Genomic DNA, 25,245 nt, shown 5'->3' on the forward strand with positions numbered 1-25,245 from the left:
CCATGGTTCAAAATTAAAGCTAGATTACACCAATGGGGTTGGTACTTAACAGTCAACTGATTGCTTTTAAAGTGACCTTTGCTGTTATTGTTTCAGCCATAATGAAGGAAACGTTATGTATTCACTCCATGAATGAAAAGCGTGAAGCAAAGTTTTCCAAACCATTCTTTTCAAATCTTGTTCACGTATTTCTTCAGTGGTTCGCGCAGCGTGAAGTACAATATGCAAAGTTATATAATATTAATTCGATCCATGTCTTAATACTGCGCTTTAAATCACATCCAGTTTATCCATTTTTAATCACTTAGTAAAAATCCACAAAATAAGCATCATGAAATTTTAAACCGTCTGTTATTATTGTGGTGCCGAAACGAACATTTTATCCAAAAAAATTGATCAAATCGATAAAAATGAGATTTTCTGTGACTAAATTTTGTTACGTTTTGGTTATTTTATTTTGCTTACTGTTTACTATTAAACAGATTATAGACACAATATCACTTCGGAAAGCTCGGAAACGGTTTTATCACCAGAAAGAAAAATTACCATTATCGGAATTCAACACAGTTTATAATACACGCGTTAATACTACAATAGACCCATTTTCAAAAACTATTTACAATTCTCCGTTTGGATTCAACGTCACCAGAATATCTTTAAAAAATCCAGGAAAAGTTAAAAACTGGGAAGATTCCCAATATAGAAAGGAGGTCAAAAACCGGATTGGTCCTGGTGAAAATGGCAACAAAGTTGCCTTGACAATTGAAGAAGAAAAATTGGATAAAGAGTCATATGGTTCTTACGGGTACTCAAAAATCCGCAGTGACAAAATAGCCCTGGATCGGACAATACCCGATACGAGAAGCCCAGAATGTAAACACAAACAATACTACGATCAGTTACCGAACGTTTCCGTTATTTTACCCTTTCACAATGAAGCGATGTCAGTACTGTTAAGATCCGCCACAAGTATAGTTAACAGATCGCCTGAAAATTTAATACAGGAAATTATATTTGTCGACGATTTAAGTGATCATCCCGATTTAACGGATGATAACTTTGAAAAAGTTTTAGTCAAAATTAGCCCAAAAATAAAAGTTGTCAGAAGTAAAGAAAGAATTGGGCTAATACAGGGTCGCGTTCTTGGTGCCGAAAGTGCGAAAGCAGAAGTTTTTGTCTTTCTGGACAGTCATGTTGAAGTGAACCATAATTGGTTGCCGCCTTTGTTACATCAAATAGCTTTAAACTATAGAGCAGTTGTTCAACCTACAATAGAAGGTATAAGTGAGCACAATTTCGGTTACAGGAGTATCGATATGATGGACGGTTTACGACAAGGCTCATTTGATTGGCTAATGACGTATAAGAGGTTCCCAATCCCGCAGGTTGAGGAAAAAAAAAGGCGAAGTGCTGCGGATCCCTTTATTACTCCTGTACACAACGGGGGAATTTTCGCAATTCATAGTCAGTGGTGGCGGGAGTTGAAGGGATATGACCCTTTCCTGGACATATGGATAGCGGAGCAGTTTGAAATGTCTTTCAAGGTTAGAAGTAACGAGAGAAATGTCGAAGCCCGGGTCGAGGTGTCAGCCCAATGTACACTTAGTACACTTTGATAAGAAACATACTAAATCTTGTTAAATCTTGCCAAGATCTTGACATGGTACTCACCATGAAAATATCAAGATTTTTACGATCTTGCAAGATCTTTGCATGACTGTCAAGAAACAAGATCTTGGTAAGATAACGAAGAAGGATTAACCATGACATGGCAACATATACCAAAATGTAAAAATTTAAAAGATTTAGCCGTAATCCAAATGATTAAGCAACGATTATCAAGATTTACCAAGAATAATCAAGAATTGACGGAAAAATCAGCTCCCGTTAGTTTATTAACCAACAATTGAGATAGGTCGAGCGGCGATCAGAAAGGATGATAAGTGTTATCAAGATTTGTCAACATTTCGTCAAGAGCTGTCAAGAAATTTTCTTGGTCTATCTTGATAAAATCTTACCAAGATCTTATCAAGATTTATCATGAAATATTGGTATTTCAAGATGGTGTCAAAATTAAGCATGTCTTATCAATGTATACCAAGTTTTTTTCACTGGGAGGGCATTTCCAGTGCAATTTATGCCACAAAAGCACTGCATGCGCTGCTCTAATGAAAATTTCAGTTTACACAAGTGTTAGCACAGGTATAGTTTTCACCGTATTTCAGGGCATTTCGTGCAAAAACTTTCGCACAAAACTAAGCATTTTACATATTCAGACTTTCAAGGACGTTTCGTGCAGTGGATCGCGCACTATGGGATTAGAATCAGGAAGTGCACAATAAATGAGCTGAAGGCACCAAAACAAAATTGATTTTCTAAAAAAGTCCTATGTTTTCACCAATTTATGACTCAATTTTTGAAAATTTTAATTTCACAAAAACGCAAAATTTCAATTATTAGTTTCTCCCAGGCGTCGTGGAAAAATTAGCACAGAAGTCTGATCGAAAAAAATAGGATATATTTCTTGAGGAAAATCATCCTAAATCATTCAAGTTTTGCCGGGAACGATTTACCAAAAAAAAAAAATAAAACAACTCATAATTTTTTTTAATTGCGTAGGATACTCACTTTACGCTACTGTTCGTCCAGTTTGAAAATTTTTTCAAGCTCAAGCTCTGATAGCGAAAACAAGAAACTCATATCTCGTATTTCAAGTTTAATAGTTTGACAGTTCTCCAACTCTAATTTTTAACGTTTTGTCTTCAAAGGATTTTTATAAAGAATTTGTAGCCATTCTCGTGACTTTTCTACACGCAATTTTTTATAGCAGTTATTATGCCATATATCAATTTACTTCAAAGCAAAGTTTTTTTCCAACTAATATACCTCAAAGAAAAAAGGAAGAATTAGAATGAAGCTTTACACGTAAACCGTGTCTTAGGAATTCAACTCAACCAAAATTGATTCTTGGTGTCAAAGGCGGTTTTTAATCTTGAAAGCCTGACACCAGTTTCCCAAGTATCACCCCACCCCCACTAAATCAACCCCCCCCATACATTCACACCCCCTACTCCGCCTTCTTCTACCTTGCCGTTTGAATCCCACCTCCCCCTCGTCTCCAGCCCTCCACCCCCCTCCCCCCCTTACTGCACTCACCTCTCCTCCAACCCCCACGCCGCCCCAACGCTGGCATGTATGAGCTCTGATACCCAGCTAGGTACTACCGAAGCCAACTGCTCGCCGGTCGTTTGAGAGCAATTCACCTGAAGTTAGTCAGTTATTTAATAACACGTTGCTAGAAGGTTGAACTCAAAAGGACGTTCGAAAAATTTCACCTTTGAATTAGCATCAATATATGCATTTATTTTTGACCTTTTTCTTGCCCCACTGCATTTTTGTCATTTTATTCAAAAGTTTTGAACGTGTCTAGGTTGAACTTAGTCTGAAATTTTCAGAAATTGATGTTTCCTTTTATTCTTTATGATTGCTATAGAAATGAGACACCACGCGCAAAAACAGCCTAATCAAAATGCAGAAAGGGTCTATTATTAGGATTTGGTCTGTGAAATCTGATAACAGCCTGCGCCAGTTTGAAATGATTATAAAATAAAGTAGCGTGTGAAGAATGCATATAGCACACACCCCCATTCTATTATCAGATCATCAGTCCAGACTGGTACTGACTGTTTAAAAGTTGTACAGACGTTGCCCGAGCTATTATTATTATTAATAGCCGCCCTCATCTTCTCAGCCGGCTATTATAGCGCTCCTATTTTTTTACAATTCAAAGAATTTGAATTGTATTGGGGCGCTGTCTTTTTTACGACTCGAAGAGGAGTATTGGAGAAGTCCTTTTTTTTTAATCAATTTTATTGGAGTGATTTTTAAAGCGGGAAATGAAACGCGTGAAAAAATTTGGAGTGGTTTTTGTGCTGAACAAAATTGAAGAGTGGAGCGAAAAGAGAGTGGTTTTTGTTCATACCGCTGTTTTTGAGAAAGCGATAAATTGATGTGTGAAAAAATTTTCTCTAAGCGAGCGAAATTTTTTGTTCACATGCGGCTTTTTAAAACCGTTTTTTTTGTTATTTTTTTTTGGTTTAGAGGTCTGATTATGATATTGTGTGATGCTTAGGGTTGTTTTAATAGTGGTTCGCAAGTTTTTGGTCATTAATAAGATTTTTATACCATTTTGCTGGTTTTTCAGCTATTTTGCTGAATTTTAGGCGAATTTTAGCAATTTTTTGCGTTTTGTTTTGTTATAATGCTTTGTAATGGCTTTGAATAGACGCATGTTAGCAACTGAGTTTTTAGATACCAAGTGATTACATTCTCTTAGGTTTGAAACGATTTTTTTGTTTAGAAAAATGACAATAAACTGAAAAATTTTGAATTATTTTTCTTAATTTTTTGCTGTTTTTCGTTTTTTTTCTAAACTTAGAAAAATTATTCAGCCTATTTGACTTTCCTATTGTTTTCGAAGTCTTCCAGTACTAATTCGCTCCAATTAACGTTTTTTGGGTCTATGTGCTCCCGTGAAATTAAAAAAAAAGCTCAATTTTTTCTATGATTTTTTTATCACTTTTTTTTAAATGCCCTTCGTGTTCTTCAATTTTTTATAGCATTTGGGAATGCCTATAGTCCAAATTAGTTGTCCTTGATGCGTGTTGATGATTTTGATTTCAATTTAAATCATTTTGTTAAAGATAATTGAGTAACTTTTATGCAGAGTTCCGCAAATTTTTGTGTTTTTTTTCGAATTTTTGCTGAGTTCTTCTGATTGTCTGCTTTTTGCTAGTTTTTAGTGGTCTAGCTTTTGATAGGAGCTTTTCTAGAGGTTTTTTGAAATATATTTAGTGCACTTTTCAATGACAAATGTCACTAACTTTTCTTAAACCTTAACTTCATTTCTATTTTTTTCGTTCTTCGTTTTTACTCATAAATAAACAATGATTTGGATTGATGGACACTTGACCAGATGTAGTATTAAAAGTTTTCTGAAATATTGATTTGATTTCAGCATAATGGTATTTGATTCATTATTTGTGATTCATTATTCATTTGTGGCCAATTTTTTTGTTTTTTTTTTACAGAAAATATTTTTGGTTTTGTTTTTCATTTCCTTTCTTTTACCTTCGTTTATTCTACTTGAAATTTTTGTTTGGCTTTTGTCTCAAATAGCAGTGATTCAACAAAATTAAACTAAACCTATTTCACGGGTTTTCGCCAAAAGTTGTTTTTAAACTTGCAACTGAATGTAAAATTTTTATCACGTGCTTTATCGTCTTTTCTGGTCAGTTATTTTTTCAGTGTTCTTTTTCTTTTTTTTTGTTTAAAAGTGACAAGTGTTATTCAGTAGGATAAGCATTATGTTAGTTATTGTGGTGAATCAGTAGAATAAGTTTTATGTTTGTTAGGGGCGTTCGTTTTTTCCTTCGAGTCGTTTCCGGAATTCTTCCGGCTATGTTTTTTTTTTAAGATCTGTTCACACATTTTCATGATTTTTGAAGTCAAATTGGAGTAGTGATTTTGGTCACGCCGAAACAGGAAATGGAGCGAAAAAGCGAGTGGTTTTGCGGCGTGAATTTTTTTTTCGCTCTAGTTTTAAAGTAGAGTGACAAAACGGGGTTTGAACAAAAATTCGGTTTCTCGGTAGTGGTTTTTTGTTCACATGCGGCAATTTAACTCTGATTTTTACTGTTTTTTCAATTTTTTGGATCGGATTTTTTTCTAAATGGTTTTCCCAATCCATTAACAGCTCATTCTAGGCCTTGTTTTTTGTTTGAATTGAATTTTCATTTCTCGCTAGGGTTTTTTGTTCACATGCGGCATTTTGACATTGATTTTCTGTTTATTTCTAATTTTTTTATCTGATTTTTTTAAAAATGGTTTTCTCAATTCACTCATAGTCCATTCTAGGTCTATTTTTTCTGTTTAGTCAATGAAAATTCTTTGAATTGTACGTCAGGACTTGTCCTGCTATGTTTTTTTACTTCGTCGAATAAAAAAATGTTTCGCTTTACCTCATTTTGCCGCCTTTTCGTGAAATCTTTTTGACTTCTCTAGGCTAGTTTCTCTCTTCTCTCATTCTGCTAAAAGTGATTTTGAACATGAGTTGCTCAGCAAAGCAATTCAAAATGAACAGAGTTATTACAAAAATGGAGGTCAGAAATAGAAACGGGATAAACCCATAAAGCCCAATTTTAGATGCCCGCTATTTGAACGTCGTTCCTATAAGTCTTATTTACCATCTCTAATGCTTATTGTTTTTGATTGTAGCCCCTGTAGCCTCTCTCTAAGAAACAGAAGTATGTTCAACTACGAAATGCCATCAAAATAAATCGGACTTAAAAAATGTTTTTGTACAAAAATCTTTTTTTTTTTCATTATCTTCTGTTATTTCAATCCCAATCTTGCTTATTGGAATCAACGGCGGCTATTTTCCGGCAATCTGCCGGGTATGTTTTGATCATGTTGTAAAAGTTGAGCAAAGTCGGGGGGTATTGTCCGATGTGAGGCCACAGTCCCGAAATTGGTCTCATAATAGTGCAAAGTCTGGAGAACCTAAAATCCTCAGTCTGTGTGATTTCTTAGACCCAAAATAAGAAACCCAAAATTAAACGCCGAGAACCAAAAATAATAGCAAGTATATGTTTACAGACGTGGATGTGCCATGGGGAAATGTTGGAGATACCATGCAGCAGAGTGGCTCGTGTCTACAGAGGTCATATGACAGTACCATTCACGCCACGTGCAGCCATAGAGAGGTCAATGAGCAACATGCCTCGAATAGCCGAAGTGTGGATGGACGAATACAAGGAGTATTTTTACAGCAGAAAGCCAGACAGGAGATTTTCACGGTTGATGACAGGTTGGTCCAGTTAGCCAGGGAACGTCGTGAATATTTCTAATTCTTACTCATTTGTTGCTTGGTACTCGGAAAGCCTCAAACAATAGCCGGATAAATTGTCTATAAAATGCCAGCAAATCTGAATAATCTGAGAATTATTTAAAATAAAACAAAAAACGGTTTGAAAAAGCCTGGAAATTATCACGTACAGTCAACAAGCAGCAGATAATAAAAATAAGCAGTAACAACGATATTGAAAAAATAAGATTCGCAGCGATTCAAAGAACATGAACGGGTCTTTTGTGAACGGTTCTCTTATTCTCCGATTTCTCAGCTAAAAAAGTATTGTAAAAATAAGGCCCTTACACAAAATGCACTCTGTGTAATTACATGATTTTGCAAAATTGTTTCAGTAGCTTTTCACTTGTGTGCTGATCTTACCACGTGCAAGTTATGCGTATGCCCGGATCGAAGTGTCATAGTACGGCAGTACTGATTCATCTTGTCTTAATAGTGTAGTGTGATGTCAGTACTGTATCATACTGTCCTAAGAGCTCGAGGTTTTACAAGACTTCTTAGAATAAAGCCGAACATTTCGTCAATTGGATATACACAGACTATTCCACCTTTTCAAATCTTACAAAATTTTTTTTAAAATTCGAAAACAAATTGTTAATTCTGAGTGATGTCGAGAACTTCCTGCAAAAACAGAGCAATTACAGGAATCTAAGCAGAAACGTTCAAACCCACCAAAGAAGAATACTTCGTCGTCCCTGCACCCTCCCCCAACCCACGTAGCTATCACCCAATCCCGACCCCTAACCAAGTTCATTGACAACCTACTTATTACGAATATCTATCATTTGTAACCGTACTTTGTACTAAGTGCTAAAATTAAATCCATTGGGTGTTCAGTCCAACATCGAAGCCTTTTCTAATGATGCAAACATCCCCCTGTCTAAAGTTTTTTTTTACCATTTACAGTTATTTACCAGGGCTTTGGTAGGTTTCAGCTCCACTAAAGATGTCCTTAAATATGGTAAAAAAGGATTCTGATAAAAACCAGACCGCAATCCAAACAGCACAAAAATTAGTTCAATCCTGTGATAACTATTGGCTCGCTCATCTGATTTTTGGGCTAATCTACTTTTACCTGAATAGAGATAGCTTCTTTTTTTTACCAGACAATCTTTATTGCAAAACAGTTTAATTTTTTAAAAGACATTATTTTGGGAGGCGCACAATTGAGCTGTTGTTTCATTCAAAAGCGACTTAGTTCGGTTATTAGCTTAAAGTGGACATGTTTATGTGGAATTGTCTGTCTTCATGTAATATGGCGTACGGCATATCGAGTTTTTTATAACGAAATCTCACAAAAGTAAAATTATAAAATTTGAACGCACTTAGATGATTTTTACCGAAAAAATTGTGTTTTGTTTGTCTGTAGGTATTGAGGACAGATTTGAGATCAGGCAACGGTTACAGTGCAATTCATTTGACTGGTACATGAAGAATGTCAACGCCAATCAAATGAAGCACTTTCCACCTGTGGAGCCATCACCCTATGCCAGGGGTAAAGTGAGAAATCAAGACTTCATGATGAAGTGTATCAACAGAGATGGTAACTTCATTGCCCTCGGTAACTGCGAGGGTGCGCCAAAGTTTGCAATGACATGGAAGAAGGAATTTGCATTTGAAGCCAATATGGAAGAGTGCCTGGATATGGGTTACACGAGGAAAAGTGGAGAAGCCATAACTCCTGGTTAGTTTTTAATCATAATCCTATGTCAATCAATTGCTCTCAAACGAATTTTGAAGCAATTCATGACGTTGTTCGGATTTTGCCTGCCAAATTTTGGACTGACCGATTTGTCTCCGATTGAAATTTTCATATTCGACTTTGCGAACTTTGCTTGATTCTGTTTCCCTCTGCTCCGTCCCACACAGTCAGGCTAGCTTGCCTAAACTTAACTTAGCCTCAACAATCAAAACAAGCTCCACACCAGTTGATTGAGAGAAATCCAACCGACGTCATGCTGCTACTTTTAAGAGCATTTTCAGCCAGAAGCGCGTTTTGGTTTCCATTTGGGCGTTGGCTGTTAACTTTTTTTATTAGCCGCACAGCGATAGCTGGGGCTATTATTGGTCTTCTCTTGGTTTTTTTTACAATTCAAAGAATTTGAATTGTCTTGGCGCGCTGTCTATTTTTTAAAGATCTGTTCACACATTTTCATGATTTTTGAAGTCAAATTGGAGTAGTTATTTTGGTCACGCCGGAACAGGAAGTGGAGCGAAAAAGCGAGTCGTTTTGCGGCGTGAAATTTTTTCGCTCTAAATTTAAAGTAGAGTGAGAGAACGGTGTTTGAACAAAAATTCGCTTTCTCGCTAGTGGTTTTTTGTTCACATGCGGCAATTTCACTTTGATTTTTACAGTGTTTTCGATTTTTTGGATCGGATTTTTTTTTGAACTGGTTTTCCCAATCCATTCATAGTCCGTTCTTGGTCTAGTTTTCTGTTTAGTCAAAAAATCTTTGAATTGTGTGTCAGGACTTGTCCTGCTATGTTTTTTTCACAATTCAAAGAATTTGAATTGTATTGCGGCGCTGTCTTTTTTTTAAAGATCTGTTCACACATTTTCATGATTTTTGAAGTCAAATTGGAGTGGTGATTTTGGTCACGCCGAAACAGGAAATGGAGCGAAAAAGCGAGTGGTTTTGCGGCGTGAATTGTTTTCGCTCTAATTTTAAAGTAGAGTGAGAAAATGGTGTTTGAACAAAAATTCGGTTTGTCGGTAGTGGTTTTTTGTTCACATGCGGCAATTTCACTCTGATTTTTACTGTTTTTTCGATTTTTTGGATCGGATTTTTTTCTAAATGGTTTTCCCAATCCATTCACAGCTCATTCTAGGCCTTGTTTTTTGTTTGAATTGAATTTTCATTTCTCGCTAGGGGTTTTTTGTTCACATGCGGCATTTTGACATTGATTTTCTGTTTTTTTCTTATTTTTTATCTGATTTTTTTTAAAATGGTTTTCTCAATTCACTCATAGTCCTTTCTTGGTCTAGTTTTTCTGTTTAGTCAATGAAAATTCTTTGAATTGTACGTCAGGACTTGTCCTGGTATGTTTTTTATTTCGTCGTCATGATTTTTGTTACGAGCATATGACGTCACAGCTACTTTTTGTTCATTGGTTCATGCAATTTTAACCGAATTGCATGTGTGACGTCATTTTTTGCTCTTAGTGGAGCGAGTTTTTTTTTGTTCATGCGCGTGATTTAATTTTTGGTTACACTTGACTTACCTCATTCTCAAAATGACTTCCACACTTTGAAATTGACTTTTATTTACTTTAATTCGAAGAGATAAGGTCAAATGGGTGTGTGTCACTCTAAATGAAGGTTATTTGAGATCAGCTAATAGAGGCAGAAATAACTTATACTGATTTTTAATCAAAATATAACAGATCAGCCTTCAATGAAAAGACGAATTTTTTTGGTCTGTCTTTTTTACTGTTTTTTTTAGACTGCCGGTCTACGAATCTATTGCGGCTATTTTCTGGCAATCTGCCAGCTATGTTTTTACATTGAAATCTTATTCGACGCCATTTTGAAAGGTAATCATAAAAAATTGATACCACAATGTTTTTGAGAGACTACTAATGAGTTTCAATATCATGTTGGGCACAGAATTTTTATTTTTTTATTGGTAATTTTTGGTATTTTCATTAATTTCTCTATTTTTGGACCTTTGAGCGGAATTTTTGATCGAAAAAACCGTCGTCCGTATGGCAACTAAATTTTTGTTATTCATTAACTCAAGGCCTCTTTATAACGCGAGGTTTTTTTCTAAAAACGTACATATGCTATGACGATTTCGGCACTATTTGTCCATTTTTTATGTTTTCCAAAATTTGTATACGTTGTCCAACAGGGTATCGTCAACAAAAGTAAAAACATCCAGCTGGTTTAAAAACCTTTTGATGTTTAAACGGGATAACTTGAAAAAAAAAGGAATTTAACGCTAATTCCAATGTTTTTCAAAAATTTTGCTGACTTTTAGCCTAATTTTGCTATTTTTAGCTCATTTTATCTTCTTTATTGAATTTAAAGGTAAAGGAATTAAAACTTCTTGCCTGCATGCTCTATTCACAACAAAAATACAAATTTGTTTTGCAACCAAAGTGTCTCTTCCAACACAATTTCCTTTGTTTCTCATTTTCTATCCTTTTCTACAAAAAAAGAGATGTTTGTGAGCTCATTTACTCTAGGCTGCTTCTTTTCTGTGGTTAAATTACTAGTTTTTGCAGTATTAAATAAAATTTTTTGTCTGTATGTGTACTTGTATTATCTGAAAAAATATTGAATATTCCTAATTTTCGTGTTAATTAGCTTTGGCAAATCACTTTTTGTTGCTTGACGTAGAAATAGTTATACGAATTGCTACAAAAAGTGTAATTGAGCTGAGTTAGGAAATTCAAAATTTCTGCAATCTAAAATCCAGCTGGCAGGTTGCCAAAAAATAGCCGCAATAGCTATGTAAATATGCAGTCTCTATAATGTAAAAGAAACAGAGGAAAAAGTATTTTTTATTGAATGTTGAGGTGTTAATTTTTAATTTAAAATCTGTATAGTTTTTCTCTGCTTCTATTAGATGCTTTGAAACAACCTTCAATTAGTGTTACAAAAAACTTGAACTTACGTCGTTCAATTAATGAAAAGAAAAATAAATTTCGGTGAGGAAGTCATTTTTGAGGAAGTCATTTTTTGAGAGTGAGGTAAGCCATGTGACATCAAAATTTGAACACCCAAATGAGAAAAAAACTCGTTTCACTTGGAGTGAACAACGATTTCACCCACGCAACACAACATAGTTAAAATTGCATGAACGAATGAACAAAAAGCGGATTTTAAGTGGTTGCGACGTCATATTGTCGTAACAAAAAAAAATGACGACAATGAAAAACATATCTCGAAAGACTCCGGAAAAAACTCAAAGTCATCTCCACAAGAGAACCCATTTTTCAAACAACTAAAGTCTCTATGCATCAATGCAGAGAAAACAACAATCTTAGGTTTGCATGCACTGAAGGAATCAACTATTGGACAGTTTCTGAGAGTTTTACTTTCAGTTCATATGATTATTATTAGCGTTAGTAATTTGCGTGGAATAATTTTGATTAATAGCTACATAGAAATAGCGGGGCTAGTGAAAAGCTGATTGTGTATACCAAGACTCGAGAATGAGTTATTATGGTCTCTGAAATCTCTTAGATCTTAGAAAAAATCTGATAATAAATGAAAAAACAAAAGCAAAAAAACGCAGTCAAATTGATGCTTTCAAAGAAAACATCACAATAGAGAACATAAATCTGTTAAAACACCGTTTTCTCACTCTCTTCTAAATATGGACTGAAAAAAATTAAGGCAGAACCTTGTCGTTTTTTTGCTCTATCTACTGTTTAGGCATGACCAAATAATCAACCGTGTAAACAAATCTTATGAAAACAGCGCCACAACACAATTCAATTTATTTGAATTGTACAAAGAAAGAAAGGGAGAGAGAGGGAGAGAGAGAGAGAGAGAGAGAGAGAGAGAGAGAGAAATATTCCTTCCTTTGTAGATGGGTCTGAGATAGGACAAGAACAGAGAAGTTAAAAACATTGCTCAGCGAAAAAGTTTCCCCCTTAGAAATTATTAATTTTGCACTCTAATTGTTTCAAACTAAATTCTTATCTTCGCAAATGATTAGATAAAAATGTTTTTTGTCATTTTGATGTTTTGGACGCTTCATAGCTTTTCGTGTTCTGTTTTTCCATTTTTTTTTCATTTTGCGGTAAAAATTGCTTTTTCAATAAGCTTCAAAGCAATTTTGTTGTTTTGTTGGCCTGTTGATTTATCTGGTATGAATTTTGAAATGCATTGACTAAGAAAAAAATACTTAGTTAGGGTTAAACTGGAGGCTGTTTTTCCTTGAATATTTAATTCTAATTATTGTATTGCTCTAATTTTGATCATCTGATCGCGCCCCAAGAAGTCAAAAAGTTACATTTTAAATGACTTCTACTTCTCAGCAGCTGAATTTTCATGTGAGTGTTGGGATACTTCACTAACCCCAGTTAATCAAATGACTCCTCCTCTCACTTATGAAACCTGAGTTAAGAATAAAAATGGTAATTCAAATTCAATAGAGGTCACATATATTAGATATTTAAAAAGTTTTTCGCCGCCTGAAAGATAATGTTCTGATATTTGATTTTATATTAAAGATAGAATTCAAAATTAGAAACTGATTTTTCGATTCAGTTTGGTAATTTTCTTATTTTGAGTGTCTCAACAGTCTATTTCACGGCTTGGTCGCAGGTATTTTTTTCATCGAATTTTCTGAACAGTTTTCTACACCTATTTTAGGTTTTTCAATTCATTAGTATTGCTTGATATTCTAATACAGAAAACTCCTTTCGATAACAGCAGCTCTCTTAAATCAAATAATAAAAAAACTTTGAATAAAACGAGTTAATCAATTTTGATTAATTTCCGTGAGGCAAGTCTCGACTTCGTAAGGTAACTTGTGTTAGTAATTTGCGTGGAACAGTTTTGATTATAATAAGCCTGTTGTTGCAGTCAATTAAAAAGTGCTTTGAAGACAGTATTTGGCCATTTTGAACAGAAATTATTCTTTACTTTAAATAAAATTACATGTGTCTATAAATACACATTAATATTAATATATTACTTGTTAATTTTCTGATAAAGGTCTTGAACATTGTCACAAGATGGGCGGCAACCAGTTCTGGAAGTTAACGCCTCAGAATAAACAAATTAGACATATTCTACTGAATCAGTGTTTGACCACCGACGGGGCTCTCATCTTTGTCGAAATATGCAAAGCCTCCAATTCCAGACAACAGTGGGTGTTTGACGAACTGGACATGAGCCAGTACAGACCTAATCTGTACCCTCTGGACCGAGAAGAGCCGTCAAAAGATACTTGAATAATTTAGTCAGAGAAAGTTAAAACTTATTGACCCACAATAATTGTAAAAAATTTGTCCTCATAACCTTATAAATAACCCTTGGTTAATTGTATAATTTCATGCATTTTCGAAGTATAATTAATTGATCGTAGTTATTAATAGGTGAACGCAAAAATGATTTCAAAGAGAAATTAATTAATTGCCGCCGTCAGCCTTTCAACGGCTAGTATTTAGGAGCCCTCCTATTTTCAACTCGAAAACAAGTAATGGTGATCTAATTTCACGACTCGAAGAGGAGTATTGGAGAAGTGGGTTTTTTATTCGATTTTATTCGGGCAAATTTTGAAGCAGGAAATGAAGCGCTTAACAAAATTGAAGAATGCAGCCAGCGAAAAAAAAGAGTGTTTGCATACCACTGTTTTCGAGAGAGCGAGAAATTGAGGTGTGAAAACAATAAACTCTGTGGGAGCAAATTTTTCTGTTCACATATTTCTTTTTAAAACCGTTTTTTTTCGATATTTTCGTTAAGAGATTTCATTATAACATTTTATTAATATTTGGTTTGTTTTGATAGATGTTTCAAAAATTTGGTAATTAAATTGTATTTCATTCAAAATTAGATTTTTCTTTAGACAAGCATTTAATAGGTTTTTAATTTACTTATTGACATTTTGCTATTTGAAATTCAATGGTTTTCAAAAAGATTGTTCTGGAGGTGTATACCTTTTGGAAACCGCTGTTGTTTTTCTCTTAATTTTACAGATTATGTTTGTCTTTCTGGTTAGAATTGATCATTAGGTCTACTTGTCAATTAATAGAGTGTTTACCGCTTCACTCAACTTTTTGTATTGTTTTTCAGGACTTCGTTTGCTATGTGTTCTTTATTGGATGTACCGTCGCGGTCTTCGTCTTAGATAGCTCACGACTTTCACGTTTCATCTTACCTCACATACTCGTTGTCTCAAGTAAATGGATTTTAATTTCGTTCACTTACTAAACTACGGAATATAGCAAATACAGTCAATGTCAAAAGAGCAAAATAATTAAAAAAAAACGGGACAGACCAATAAATCCGGTCATAGAGTCATAGAGCATTAGTTTATCAAAGTTCGTTAGAGCGATCGCTAGCTGTCATTACTGTTAAGCTTAGTAGCCGTCAGTTTATAAGCTGAGTAAGTATAATTTTGGAGTCTAACTGAAACTGCCTGCGAAATTAGATCAGACTTTGACACTTTCAATCACTTTTTATTTTTTATCTCTTCTTTTTGTTTTTCTGTTTGAAAGTGTGTCAAGCAGGTCAACGGCAGCTATTTTCCGGCTGTTTGCCGGCTTTTTTTTAAATGTGGTCAAAGAATTATTTCAAATGCAACCAAAATACAAAAGTTAAAACATTGATGTACAAATTGATTGTCGGTAACGGATTTGATTAGATACATGGTACGTTCCATGGAATCAGTTTTTTGCTGTTCAATTGTCTTATTTGTTTTTTGCTGCATTATTTTAAATACGACTATTTAATTGTATGTCAAATTGTATGTCATATTTGTACCATGATACTTTTCAAATTCTATACTTTATTCTTCAAAAATCTTTCTAAGTTTAATAAATGCCGCAAGTTTGCAGCAAATATTTTTAGCCGTGTGGTCTTTTTAATCCAACTTTTTGCTTGACCGATATTTATTCTGACCATGTTGACTTTTACCTCAAAAACGGGATAAATAAATGTCGCCCGGAGTGAATTGAGTTATTTCAGAACTTTCAGGCTAAATAAGCTCTAAGGTTGCGATTCAGTGATTATTTATTTTTTGGAGATATAAATTCATGGTATGTATGGCCGTTCTTAGAATTAAACCCCCACTTCAAATTCACTTACCCCACCACCATCACTTCAACTCCTCGTCCCCCCCTCACTCTCACCCCACCTAACCCTCCTCCATATCAGCCCCTGCATATTATCCCACCACCATTTCAGCCCCCCGCAATCTTCATACTCTGCAGATTGTTCAACCTGTAATCCCTGTAATCCAGCGCACTCGACAACGGGTGTGCTTCCCCTCCTTGCCCCTTCGCCTCTCACCTGCGCCCCCCCGCCCCGCACAACGATGCATCTTCAATTAATTTAAAGCTAGCCTCCGGAAACTGTAGTTACTGACCACGAAGCCACGCTCTCTTTCTGCTCAAGGTGCCATCTAAAAGAATCAAGCTAAGCATCCAAAAACGAAACCAAGAAGGAAACGGGATAAAACAATGAATCTCATTTATTGATGCCCTCTACCGCAACTTTGTTTTACATCTTAAATGCTTAATCTTATGCTTGCCATCTCTAATGCTTATAATGATACTGATACTAGCCCCTGTGATCTCATATTAAGCTTATTATGGAACAGGAGTATGTTAAACTATAAAATGACTTTGAAATAGTATTCAATTTTAAAATGTTTTTCGTTTCAATAGCAATTAGGGCTATGGGAACCAGTGGCGGCAAATTTCCTGCAAACTACGCGTACGTTGTTGGCTGTTGGAAAAGATACAATAAAATTTTCAATAACCTTATTCAAAAGAGTTTTAAGGAAGCTATTGGGTGTCTGTCATATGCGAAAATTTTGCTCGAATGTTTTCTTCTTGAACGATCGTGTCTACAAAAGAAATGAAACGAATTGGTTAAACCCAAGAGTGTTACCTCTGAGCCGCTTTTTAAAGAACTTTAGCAAGCTCCAAATGTAAATTTCAATGAAGCTGCCGAGAAGCAATTACAATGACTATTTTTATTTAAGTGACGGAATTCAGTCGCGTTTAATTTTTTGGTTTTTTTACACCCACCAACCCGCAATGCGCAATCAAATTGCGCCAAATTTTCTGTAAAAAATTAGGAATCGGAATTCATTAATGAATTATTACAATGTTTTGCCTCATTTCATTTTTTTTGCAAGCACAACGACTATTAACATCAAAGTTTCCAGCTTGCTTTTAGTCAACATGTCGTCTCCATCTTTGTACCGGGATTTATTGACGAAGCACCAAGAAGTTAAGTAGAGTTTTCTTCCAAATGCAACTAAAAGTCAGCAGCTTAAATTGTGTGAATGACGTCGAATATTGATCTGTTTACAGAAAGCTTTAGGTAAATCATTTGATGGTTTGATTTCTAAATTGAAACTCTAAATCTTTTTCAGAAAATATCAGTTTCAAAATTTTGAAGTGCTTTATTGCAATTTTTTCCGTCTAAAAATTTGCCAGAAACAAATTTGTGATATCCCTGACCGTAGAGATACGTATTTGAGCCACGAATACTCTTAGAAATTGAAAAGTGGGATTCGAGGTGCGAATCCATTCTGTTACTAATTTGTGGGGTTACCACTTTTAGTTTTGCTTAGCAATTGAGCAACGAATGTAGCTGTATTTTATCTGACGTGGAAATCCTCCTCGAATCAAATGGGATTCTTCTTATTGGAAAACAGAGTAGATTAAGAGCAACTGAATTAAGTGATGAAATTTATGAGACTGGAATATGATAAGTGGGTGATGTGAACAAACTGAAAAGATGACCTATTAGTCGGCGGCAAACTTAACATATGTGAATTACGACTTTTAGTCAGACAAGGGCAAACTTAAAGTGAAACTATACTTAAACAACTGAATATGAACCTAATATGGTACAACCGTACCACATATCCTCGACTCTAATTAAATTTTAAACTGCAACAGTGTAAAATTTAGGATATTAATAACATATGTACTGGTTAGTATAATTAGTACATAATGAGAGCAGCAACAATCAACAGAAATTTACAGTGGAATGGAGGGACTTTTGCTGGTTAGATTACATTACATGTAAGTCCTTGACAGTTACGGTTAATCGTAAGTACAAAGCACAAATTATTGCACAATAGTGATGAGTATCCCAAACAGATTATATGATTATCATTTACTGCGAGGAAACCAAATGAATTTTAACAATTTAAAAACTAAACACGTTCACAAAGAAATAGCGAACTTTAACAGAAAATCAGCACAATTGTACTGCAAATCCAGATTTACATTAGATACCTGTTAATTGAATAAATTAAAAATTGAAATGCAATGAAGGAATAAGTTTTGAACAATAGTTTACTTAGTTTTAAAATTGGTTTTCTGCGTCGAAGACGCTCATGCTAATCTCCCTTGCATAGTCGTCGTATTCGTAACTCTCCGGAGAACAGGTTCCGACAGGGGGAGGTACAGGACGACTCACTACTGGTAGCTCAAATTCTGTTTCAGTTGCAGGAGGCTGTGACGCTTCTTCTTGGAGTATCGTTTCAATAACCGGATTTGCAGTGTTTTGTCTTTTGGAAGCAGGGGAAGAGTCATCGCTAATGGAACAGACAGAATTCTCGAAACCAAAATCGTCTGGAGCTCGTCGATTCCTTTTGGTTTTCGATGTAGACGGCAAAGCAGTGGACGAGGTGACCGATGACGCAGCAATAGAGGATGCATTGGACGTATTTAAATTGGTTGACGACTTGCTCGAGCGATTAGTCCCCAGTTGTGGCTTCTACGATTTACGGGAAGACATGGCTATCGAAACATTGCTATTGGTTGATGAAACTCCTGAGGCCGCATCAGAATTGGTAGGTCGATGGCGAATTTTGATCTCCCCATGATACTTCTTTTTAAGGTCCTTTGTGTGTTGGGCAATTTTTTCTTCCGTGGTTTTCTCATAGAGAAGAGGACGTCTTTGAGAGTACTACCATAACTCTGTATTACGTTCAGCGCGAGTGCCGAATTTGGCAATATCGCTGTTCCTCACACTTACCTCTGGAACTCCGGGTTCCTTAATAACTGTGGTCGTGTCAGAAGTTCGGACAACCGTACTGCCCGGGGCCAATGTTTCCCATAGACCACGAAGATCCCTCTTGGACCTCTTAGACACCTTGCGTGCTGGTTTGATTTCCAGTGACTTTTGCGGCCGTGGAATGGGGTTATTTAGTTTCGGATGCATAATGAATCTGGACACCGATTTGTTCGTGTCACCATTATAACGACGTCCTGCATCCACTTGTGCCTTTTGCATCGCCTCTTCGATGAGTATGTCACTGTGGTCACCGATCACCCATCCATTTTCATCCAGGTAGTCCTCCACGGGAACTGTATCTGCGTCTAAATAGTGGTGGAGAATGTTTTCATATGATAAATTGGATGACTTTGGTATTTTGCTAATATTACTTAGTGGGGTATTTGGCTTTCTTCCAAAATGTGCTTGGAAAGGTGTTACATTTGTTGTCTTTTGTTTGCATATACGCAATTGGTATACTACTGACTTTATGGCTTCTTTAATTGTGAATGTGTTATTTCTACTATCTAATTTCATGCGGCTTAAGCGTCGTTTAATAGTTTGTATCAAACGCTCTACTAATCCAATAGCTCTATGGTCATTAGCAGGAGCGGTGATTATGTTAATATTATGTTGTTTACAGAAATTCTTAACTTTATATCCTATTAAACAACGAGCTTGATCTAACCTAATATGTCGGGGAACACCATGTATTTGAATGTATTCATCTAAAAATCTAATTACATTAGGTGTGTTAGCTTTATCAAGGACTTCTACAGCAGAATATTTTGAAAAGCGGTCAATGCATGCAAGAAAATGGATATCTTGATTTTTTTCATTTGTAATAGGTTCGCCAAAATCAATTTGTATTTCTTCATTAGGTTCTGAACAATTTAATAAAGGTTTCCATTTTGACGCCGGAACAACGGGTTTGAGATTCTTACCAATATCAGTACAAGGCTTGCACTGGGCAGCCTTGTTTAGAATTTCACGGTTCATATACGGCCAAAATGCATATTGTTCCAGGGTTATCATACCCCAGCTGCCAAGGTGCGTGAGATGGAGACTCTCTAGTACGGCGTCCTGAATGGAGTGTGGAATTGCCACACGTTCGTCCACACATACACAACCGGACCGTAACTGCAAGTCCCTCCAGTATGAGAACCAATAAGGGTACACCCCTTTACACCGTTGTGGGTCGTTTTGCAAGATGCAATCTCGCACCTCTTTAAGGACCGCGTCCTTACTGGTGAGGACGGCCAGGAATCCCTTAGTAAACAACTGCGTTGAGTTGTTTTCGAATACTTCCTCCTTCGACAGTTCCAAATTAGGAGAGTTTTGGCCGTCATTTAATGAATGGGTGGAGTTCACGGCGAACTTGGGGCTCGACTGGAAAGTGACCCTGCTGTGTGTAGGGGGGTTTGTGCGTTTGACTTCGGGCTTGTCATATTGAATTGAAAGATTGAATGAATATGGGTTGAGTTTGCTTAAGCTTTAAATTTCGGCTGGATTCGACTTGAGTGTGTGCTTGAAATTGAATTAGAATGGATTTGAGCTGCGTGTGCAGAGTTCTCGAGAAGCAACTGAGTGGTATTACGATTAATGGCGGAAAGCCAATTAGAATAGTTTGTTGAGTGAGGATGTGAGTCACGTGTGGAATGTGTGTGATTGACGCTGCAAAAGTGCTGTGATTGACAGTTTTGCTGTGTGGTATTTACATAAATTGCTGCAATAGCGTCACGAATGCGGGTAATTGTTGCTACCGCAAATTCCTCAACATATTTGTTTGTAACTTTTGCTTCTTGATTTGGTTGGCGGGAAATATAAGCTACCAGCTCCATTTTTGCGCCTGGTATTTGTTCAATATTAAAATCAAAGGTAAAAGACGATCTATCCATCGGGTTAAACTACTATTATAAGATTTGCTGGACCATTTTTCCTTCATAATTGAAAGTAGTGCTCGATGATCTGTGATGATTGTGAATGATTTGCCAAATAAATAGTATTCAAAATATTCAACGGACCACACAACTCCAAATAATTCTAATTCGTTAACACTGTAACGTTCGTCGTTTGAGTCGAGGAAACGAGACGCGAATGCAACTGTATGCCAACCTGTAGGTGAGCGTTGCTCTAATGCTGCTCCTAATCCCGCTCTAGATGCGTCACATTTGATCCGCGTTTCCAAGTGTGGATTATTATTTGTAATTTCGATTGCATTTGCGACTTTATTTTCAATTGATTGAAACTGAGTTTCATGTCCATCATTCCAAACAATATTTGTGTTCTTTTTAAGTAAAGGCCGAAGTGGGTGGCACAATTGTGATAGGTTAGGGATGAATTTTCCTATATAGTGAACAGACCCTAAGAATGATCGTAGTTGTTTTAAGTTGTTTGGTGCTGGTAGGGATAAGATGGCCGCTGTTTTTGATTCAAGTGGTGGGGTTCCGGACTAAGTAAATTTATGTCCTAACCATTCAATTTCGGTTTTAGCGAAGTGACATTTAGGTATATTTATTCTTAAATTATCCTCATCTAATTTTTTTAAACATCTGTAGACTAACTTTAAGTGTTATTCTTTAGAACATCGACTAACTACGATTATATCGTTCAAAAAGCAATAAGTATTTTGAAGTCCGACTAATGTATAGTCCATTGCTTTTGGAATTCCGCTGGCATTTCAGTTAATCAGTAGAAACCGGTAATAAAACAATATGTAGCAGTTCCCTCACCACTAATAATAATAAAGTTGCAATGCCGAGCCGTTTCCGGGTCTAGATTAAGTTGACTGTATGCGTACTTCAAACCCAAAGTCGAAAATAATGCTGTCTCTTGTGAAGCGGTTGTATTTAAATTTTGTTGAATCGTGTCAATTAAATTATCAATATTCGGCATTTGGTATTTATTTTTATGAATAGATTTATTCAAAATTTTGGAGTCTAAAGCCAGTTTAACTGTTTTATCTCTTTTTACTGTGAAAACTATTGGGAAAATGAAGTTTTTATCTGAACAACTGTTTAATTTTATGATAAGTTTTTTGTCAAGTCGTTTTTAAGTTCTGAATTAACTAGTGGTTGTAAATTAATTCGGACTCGTCGTCCTTTTTGATGTGTAGGTGTAAACTGTTTGTGAAATGTGGATATGACTGAATGTTTCAAAAATTTACCGATTCTTGTGATGAGACCTGGAAAATCAAATGCAATCTGTTTCTTGATTAAACATTGGTTTTGATCAATATTTGAGACTTGTTTCAACTGTGTGAGAGAAAAACCTAGCTTTGAGAAGAGATCTCGTACAATGATGGGTCGATGACCATCTTCCACTACTGTTATATCAACGCCCGTGGCTATCCAGTCATTACATTTGATTGATGTATTAATCACACCAAAAATTTTGATTATATCATTAGAGAGAGTTTTCAAGTCATGTATCTCTGGTGACTGTACCCAATAGCTTTCTTTGCATGCTGACACCACCGCGTTTGCGAGACTTTTATTAATAATTGTGCACACGCTTCCCTAATCCACCAATGCTTTTGTCGTCGTATTCCCGACACAAATGTCCAAATTCCAAATTCACCGGTTCCACCTCTCGAGTGTCGCTTTTAACTGAAATCGTCGCCACACAATTATCATTGTAGTCGTCATAATCCGAATCATAGTTTGCGTCGTATATGCTCTGCTGCTTGAGTAGTCTGTCTATATTATTGACTTGTTCGACCGCTGTTGTAGAGGTACCCACTGGGGCCGCCTCAGAAACAGAATCATCTATATTATTTACTCTGGGTTTTGGTTTATAGGGGAGTTTAGGTTTGCGACAGACTTTTGCAAAGTGGTTGCAAGAATACCACAATTTTTACAATTCTTTCCACGGGCAGGGCAATTTTGTCTATGCGAAGCTGACCATCCATAGCCACAGTTCGGACAAATTGTAGGCTTGACGAATTGGTTAGTCGATGGGCGTGATCTATTCCATAACCCTTGTACATTATTCACTGTCGTACTGGTAATTTCGTTTGTGGTCGTCTGAGCTGCGGTCCCAGACATTTTGAGTTGATTTTGTATTCCCATTTCATTGTTCATGGCAACTTCTAGTGCCTTCTTCGCTGTTCTTGTCTCCTTTAGCAATTCTCTTTGGATTTCGACATCTTGGATGTTTGCTATGAAGACATCACGAATGATTGATTCCTCGTGGCTTCCTAAATCGCAACTCAAGGATATTTCCCGAACACAACCGTAGAACTTTTCCACAGGTTCTCCCTTTAGTTGTTTCTTGGTGAGAATGGTATACCGATTGAAAGTGGTGTTTCGTTGTTTGGTAAACACCCTATCTAGACTTTCTCAAAGATCCTTTGTTGTTACACGATCAATCTGATTACTCGGTTCTTGTGAACCAAATATTCGTGTACCCTCCTTCCCCAGGCTGAGATACATTAGGGAGACAGCTTGTTATCACAATACTTCCGGGATTTTTCACCACACAATATACTTACGAGTTCTATTTTCTGACAACGATTTTGCCACGAATTCCTCAAGTGCTTGTTTCGGATTTTTCGATCTCTTTCGCTCTGAGATGTGCTGTTTTCAACATTATCCTCGTATATAGGTTCAGGAGGTAGGATGACGTTGTCGGGGGGGTCTTTGAGTAGAGTGTTGATTGAAATACCCTCTTTGGCCATGATAGCCAACTTCAACACTATCTGCCAGCGGTCCCATCTGAAGGGTGGTTCTAGTGTTGGTTTCTCCCAAAAGGGTTTAATTCCAAGGAGTGCACGTTCTTTGGTTGCTGACTGCGCCATGTGATGTCCCTGACGTAGGGATACGTATTTCAGCCACGAATCCACTCAGCAATTGTAGAGTGGGATTCGAGGTGCGAATCCAAGCTGTTACTTATTTGTGGGATTACCACTTTTGGTTTTGCTTAGCAATTGAGCTACGAAGGTAGCTGTATTTTATGTGACGTTGAAATCCTCATCGAATCCAATGGGATTCTTCTTATTGGAAAACAGAGTAGATTAAGAGCAACTGAATTAAGTGATGAAATTTATGAGAATGAAAGAAGTGGGTGATGTGAACAAACTGAAAAGATGACTTATTAGTCGGCGGCAAACTTAACATATGTGAATTATGACTTTTAGTCAGACAAGGGCAAACTTAAAGTGAAACTATTCTCAAACAACTGAATATGAACTTAATATGGTATCACCGTACCACAAAATTAAAAAATTTTAATTCATAATTGCGGCTTGTAGTCATCGGGCTTGTAGTCATCTTAGAAATAGCTTTTTCAAAATTTTAAAATGCACTTCACAAGGACCAAAAAAAGATAAAAGACTTACATGACAAGTATTGAATGAAAAGATAAATATTTTTCGCACACTCCATGTTTTGAGTTTCGTTAGTTTTTTTGCAGTTTTTAAGACTCATTGTTAGGGATGCTTTTGTCAATCCTGTTTAATCAAAAGGGACGGAAGCGCAAGCAAAAATTGTAGACCAATCTCAATTACTCCAATGTTTGTAATAATTTCTTCAATTGAACCGATTCTGAATACTTTATTCGTTAACTCAGATTTTGCTAATGTTATAATGAGTACATAGAAGACGAACAAAAACTCATTGGTACTCAATTTGGATGTCAGAGGTACGTTTTCTCCGCAGACTTACACGAACCTGACGGTGTAGTCAGAAATAATGTGGAAAATCAGTATCACAAACATTGGAGTAATTGAGATTGGTCTACAATTTTTGCTTGCGCTTACGTCCCTTTTGATTAAACAGGATTGACAAAAGCATCCCTAACAATGAGTCTTAAAAACTGCAAAAAAACTAACGAAACTCAAAACATGGAGTGGGCCAAAAACATTTGCCTCTTCATTCATTTGATCGTGCCCCAGAGTTCCACTCAGTGTCCTGCCATACCTCTTTCAAGACACTAATAACAGCTCACGGTTGAACCGATAGGTTTCCTTAGAATCGAGATTAATGTGCGAAGAATAGAGAAAAATTGACTATATTGTTTCTCAACGAACGGTTTTTGGGGTCTGTCAATTTCTAATTTCTTGCTCTACATCAATGACTTTCAAGATAAAGAGCGAGAAGCTTTAATTTTTTTAAAAATTTTTGCGGACGCTGAAAAATTATCCAAAAAACGAACACTGTTAAACTGTGTTGATGGCATGACAAAAAAAATCAGATAAATCTCAAAAACAAGGTAACAGTGAATACTGTTTCAACGGATTTTCATTCCTTTTTTGGAAAAAGTGATCATTTTCACGACGTAGAATTCAACGACGTAAATTTAAACAAAAAAACAATGAAGGTATTTAAAATGGACATTGATTCATATTTGATCATTCAAAATCAACTGAAAGAATTTTATTTGAAAAAAGCAGCAGAAATACGGTGAATATGTATATATTTTATACGTCATCAAATCCCACTTTCACGAATAATGTTGTTCAGATACTTTTTAATATCAAGTTTAGTTTTCAGTGCCTTACTTATCAGAATCTTTACAATTCAGCAATACAACCAACAAACCATTAGATAAATTGGCGAATCAGAGTATGCTATATATAGAAAATTGAAAGTTCAACAGATCTTTCAATGAAATCTGACGT

At 35.9% G+C, this 25,245-nt stretch overlaps 1 protein-coding gene across 1 annotated transcript; it reads left to right on the forward strand.

Annotated features, from left to right (window-relative positions):
• Positions 1 to 210: 210 nt before the first annotated feature.
• Positions 211 to 14,014, forward strand: LOC142346021 (polypeptide N-acetylgalactosaminyltransferase-like 6). The gene is made up of 4 exons (XM_075398502.1): positions 211 to 1,544; positions 6,658 to 6,868; positions 8,295 to 8,609; positions 13,599 to 14,014. Exons 1-4 carry the CDS (start codon positions 411 to 413, stop codon positions 13,835 to 13,837), a joined length of 1,899 nt encoding a protein of 632 aa, XP_075254617.1. The 5' UTR covers positions 211 to 410; the 3' UTR covers positions 13,838 to 14,014.
• Positions 14,015 to 25,245: the final 11,231 nt, after the last annotated feature.

Source organism: Convolutriloba macropyga, chromosome 1 (genome assembly GCF_964194025.1).
Source record: "Convolutriloba macropyga chromosome 1, txConMacr16.3, whole genome shotgun sequence".
NCBI lineage: Eukaryota > Metazoa > Xenacoelomorpha > Acoela > Convolutidae > Convolutriloba > Convolutriloba macropyga.

What these genes read in the sequence shown, in the direction of transcription:
- LOC142346021 (XM_075398502.1), top strand. Translation starts at nt 411, where the DNA reads ATGAGATTTTCTGTGACTAAATTTTGTTACGTTTTGGTTATTTTATTT. An exon ending in AGTTTGAAATGTCTTTCAAG is followed by an intron (nt 1,545 to 6,657) that starts GTTAGAAGTAAC and finishes ATATGTTTACAG; the next exon opens with ACGTGGATGTGCCATGGGGA. An exon ending in TGGAGAAGCCATAACTCCTG is followed by an intron (nt 8,610 to 13,598) that starts GTTAGTTTTTAA and finishes TTTCTGATAAAG; the next exon opens with GTCTTGAACATTGTCACAAG.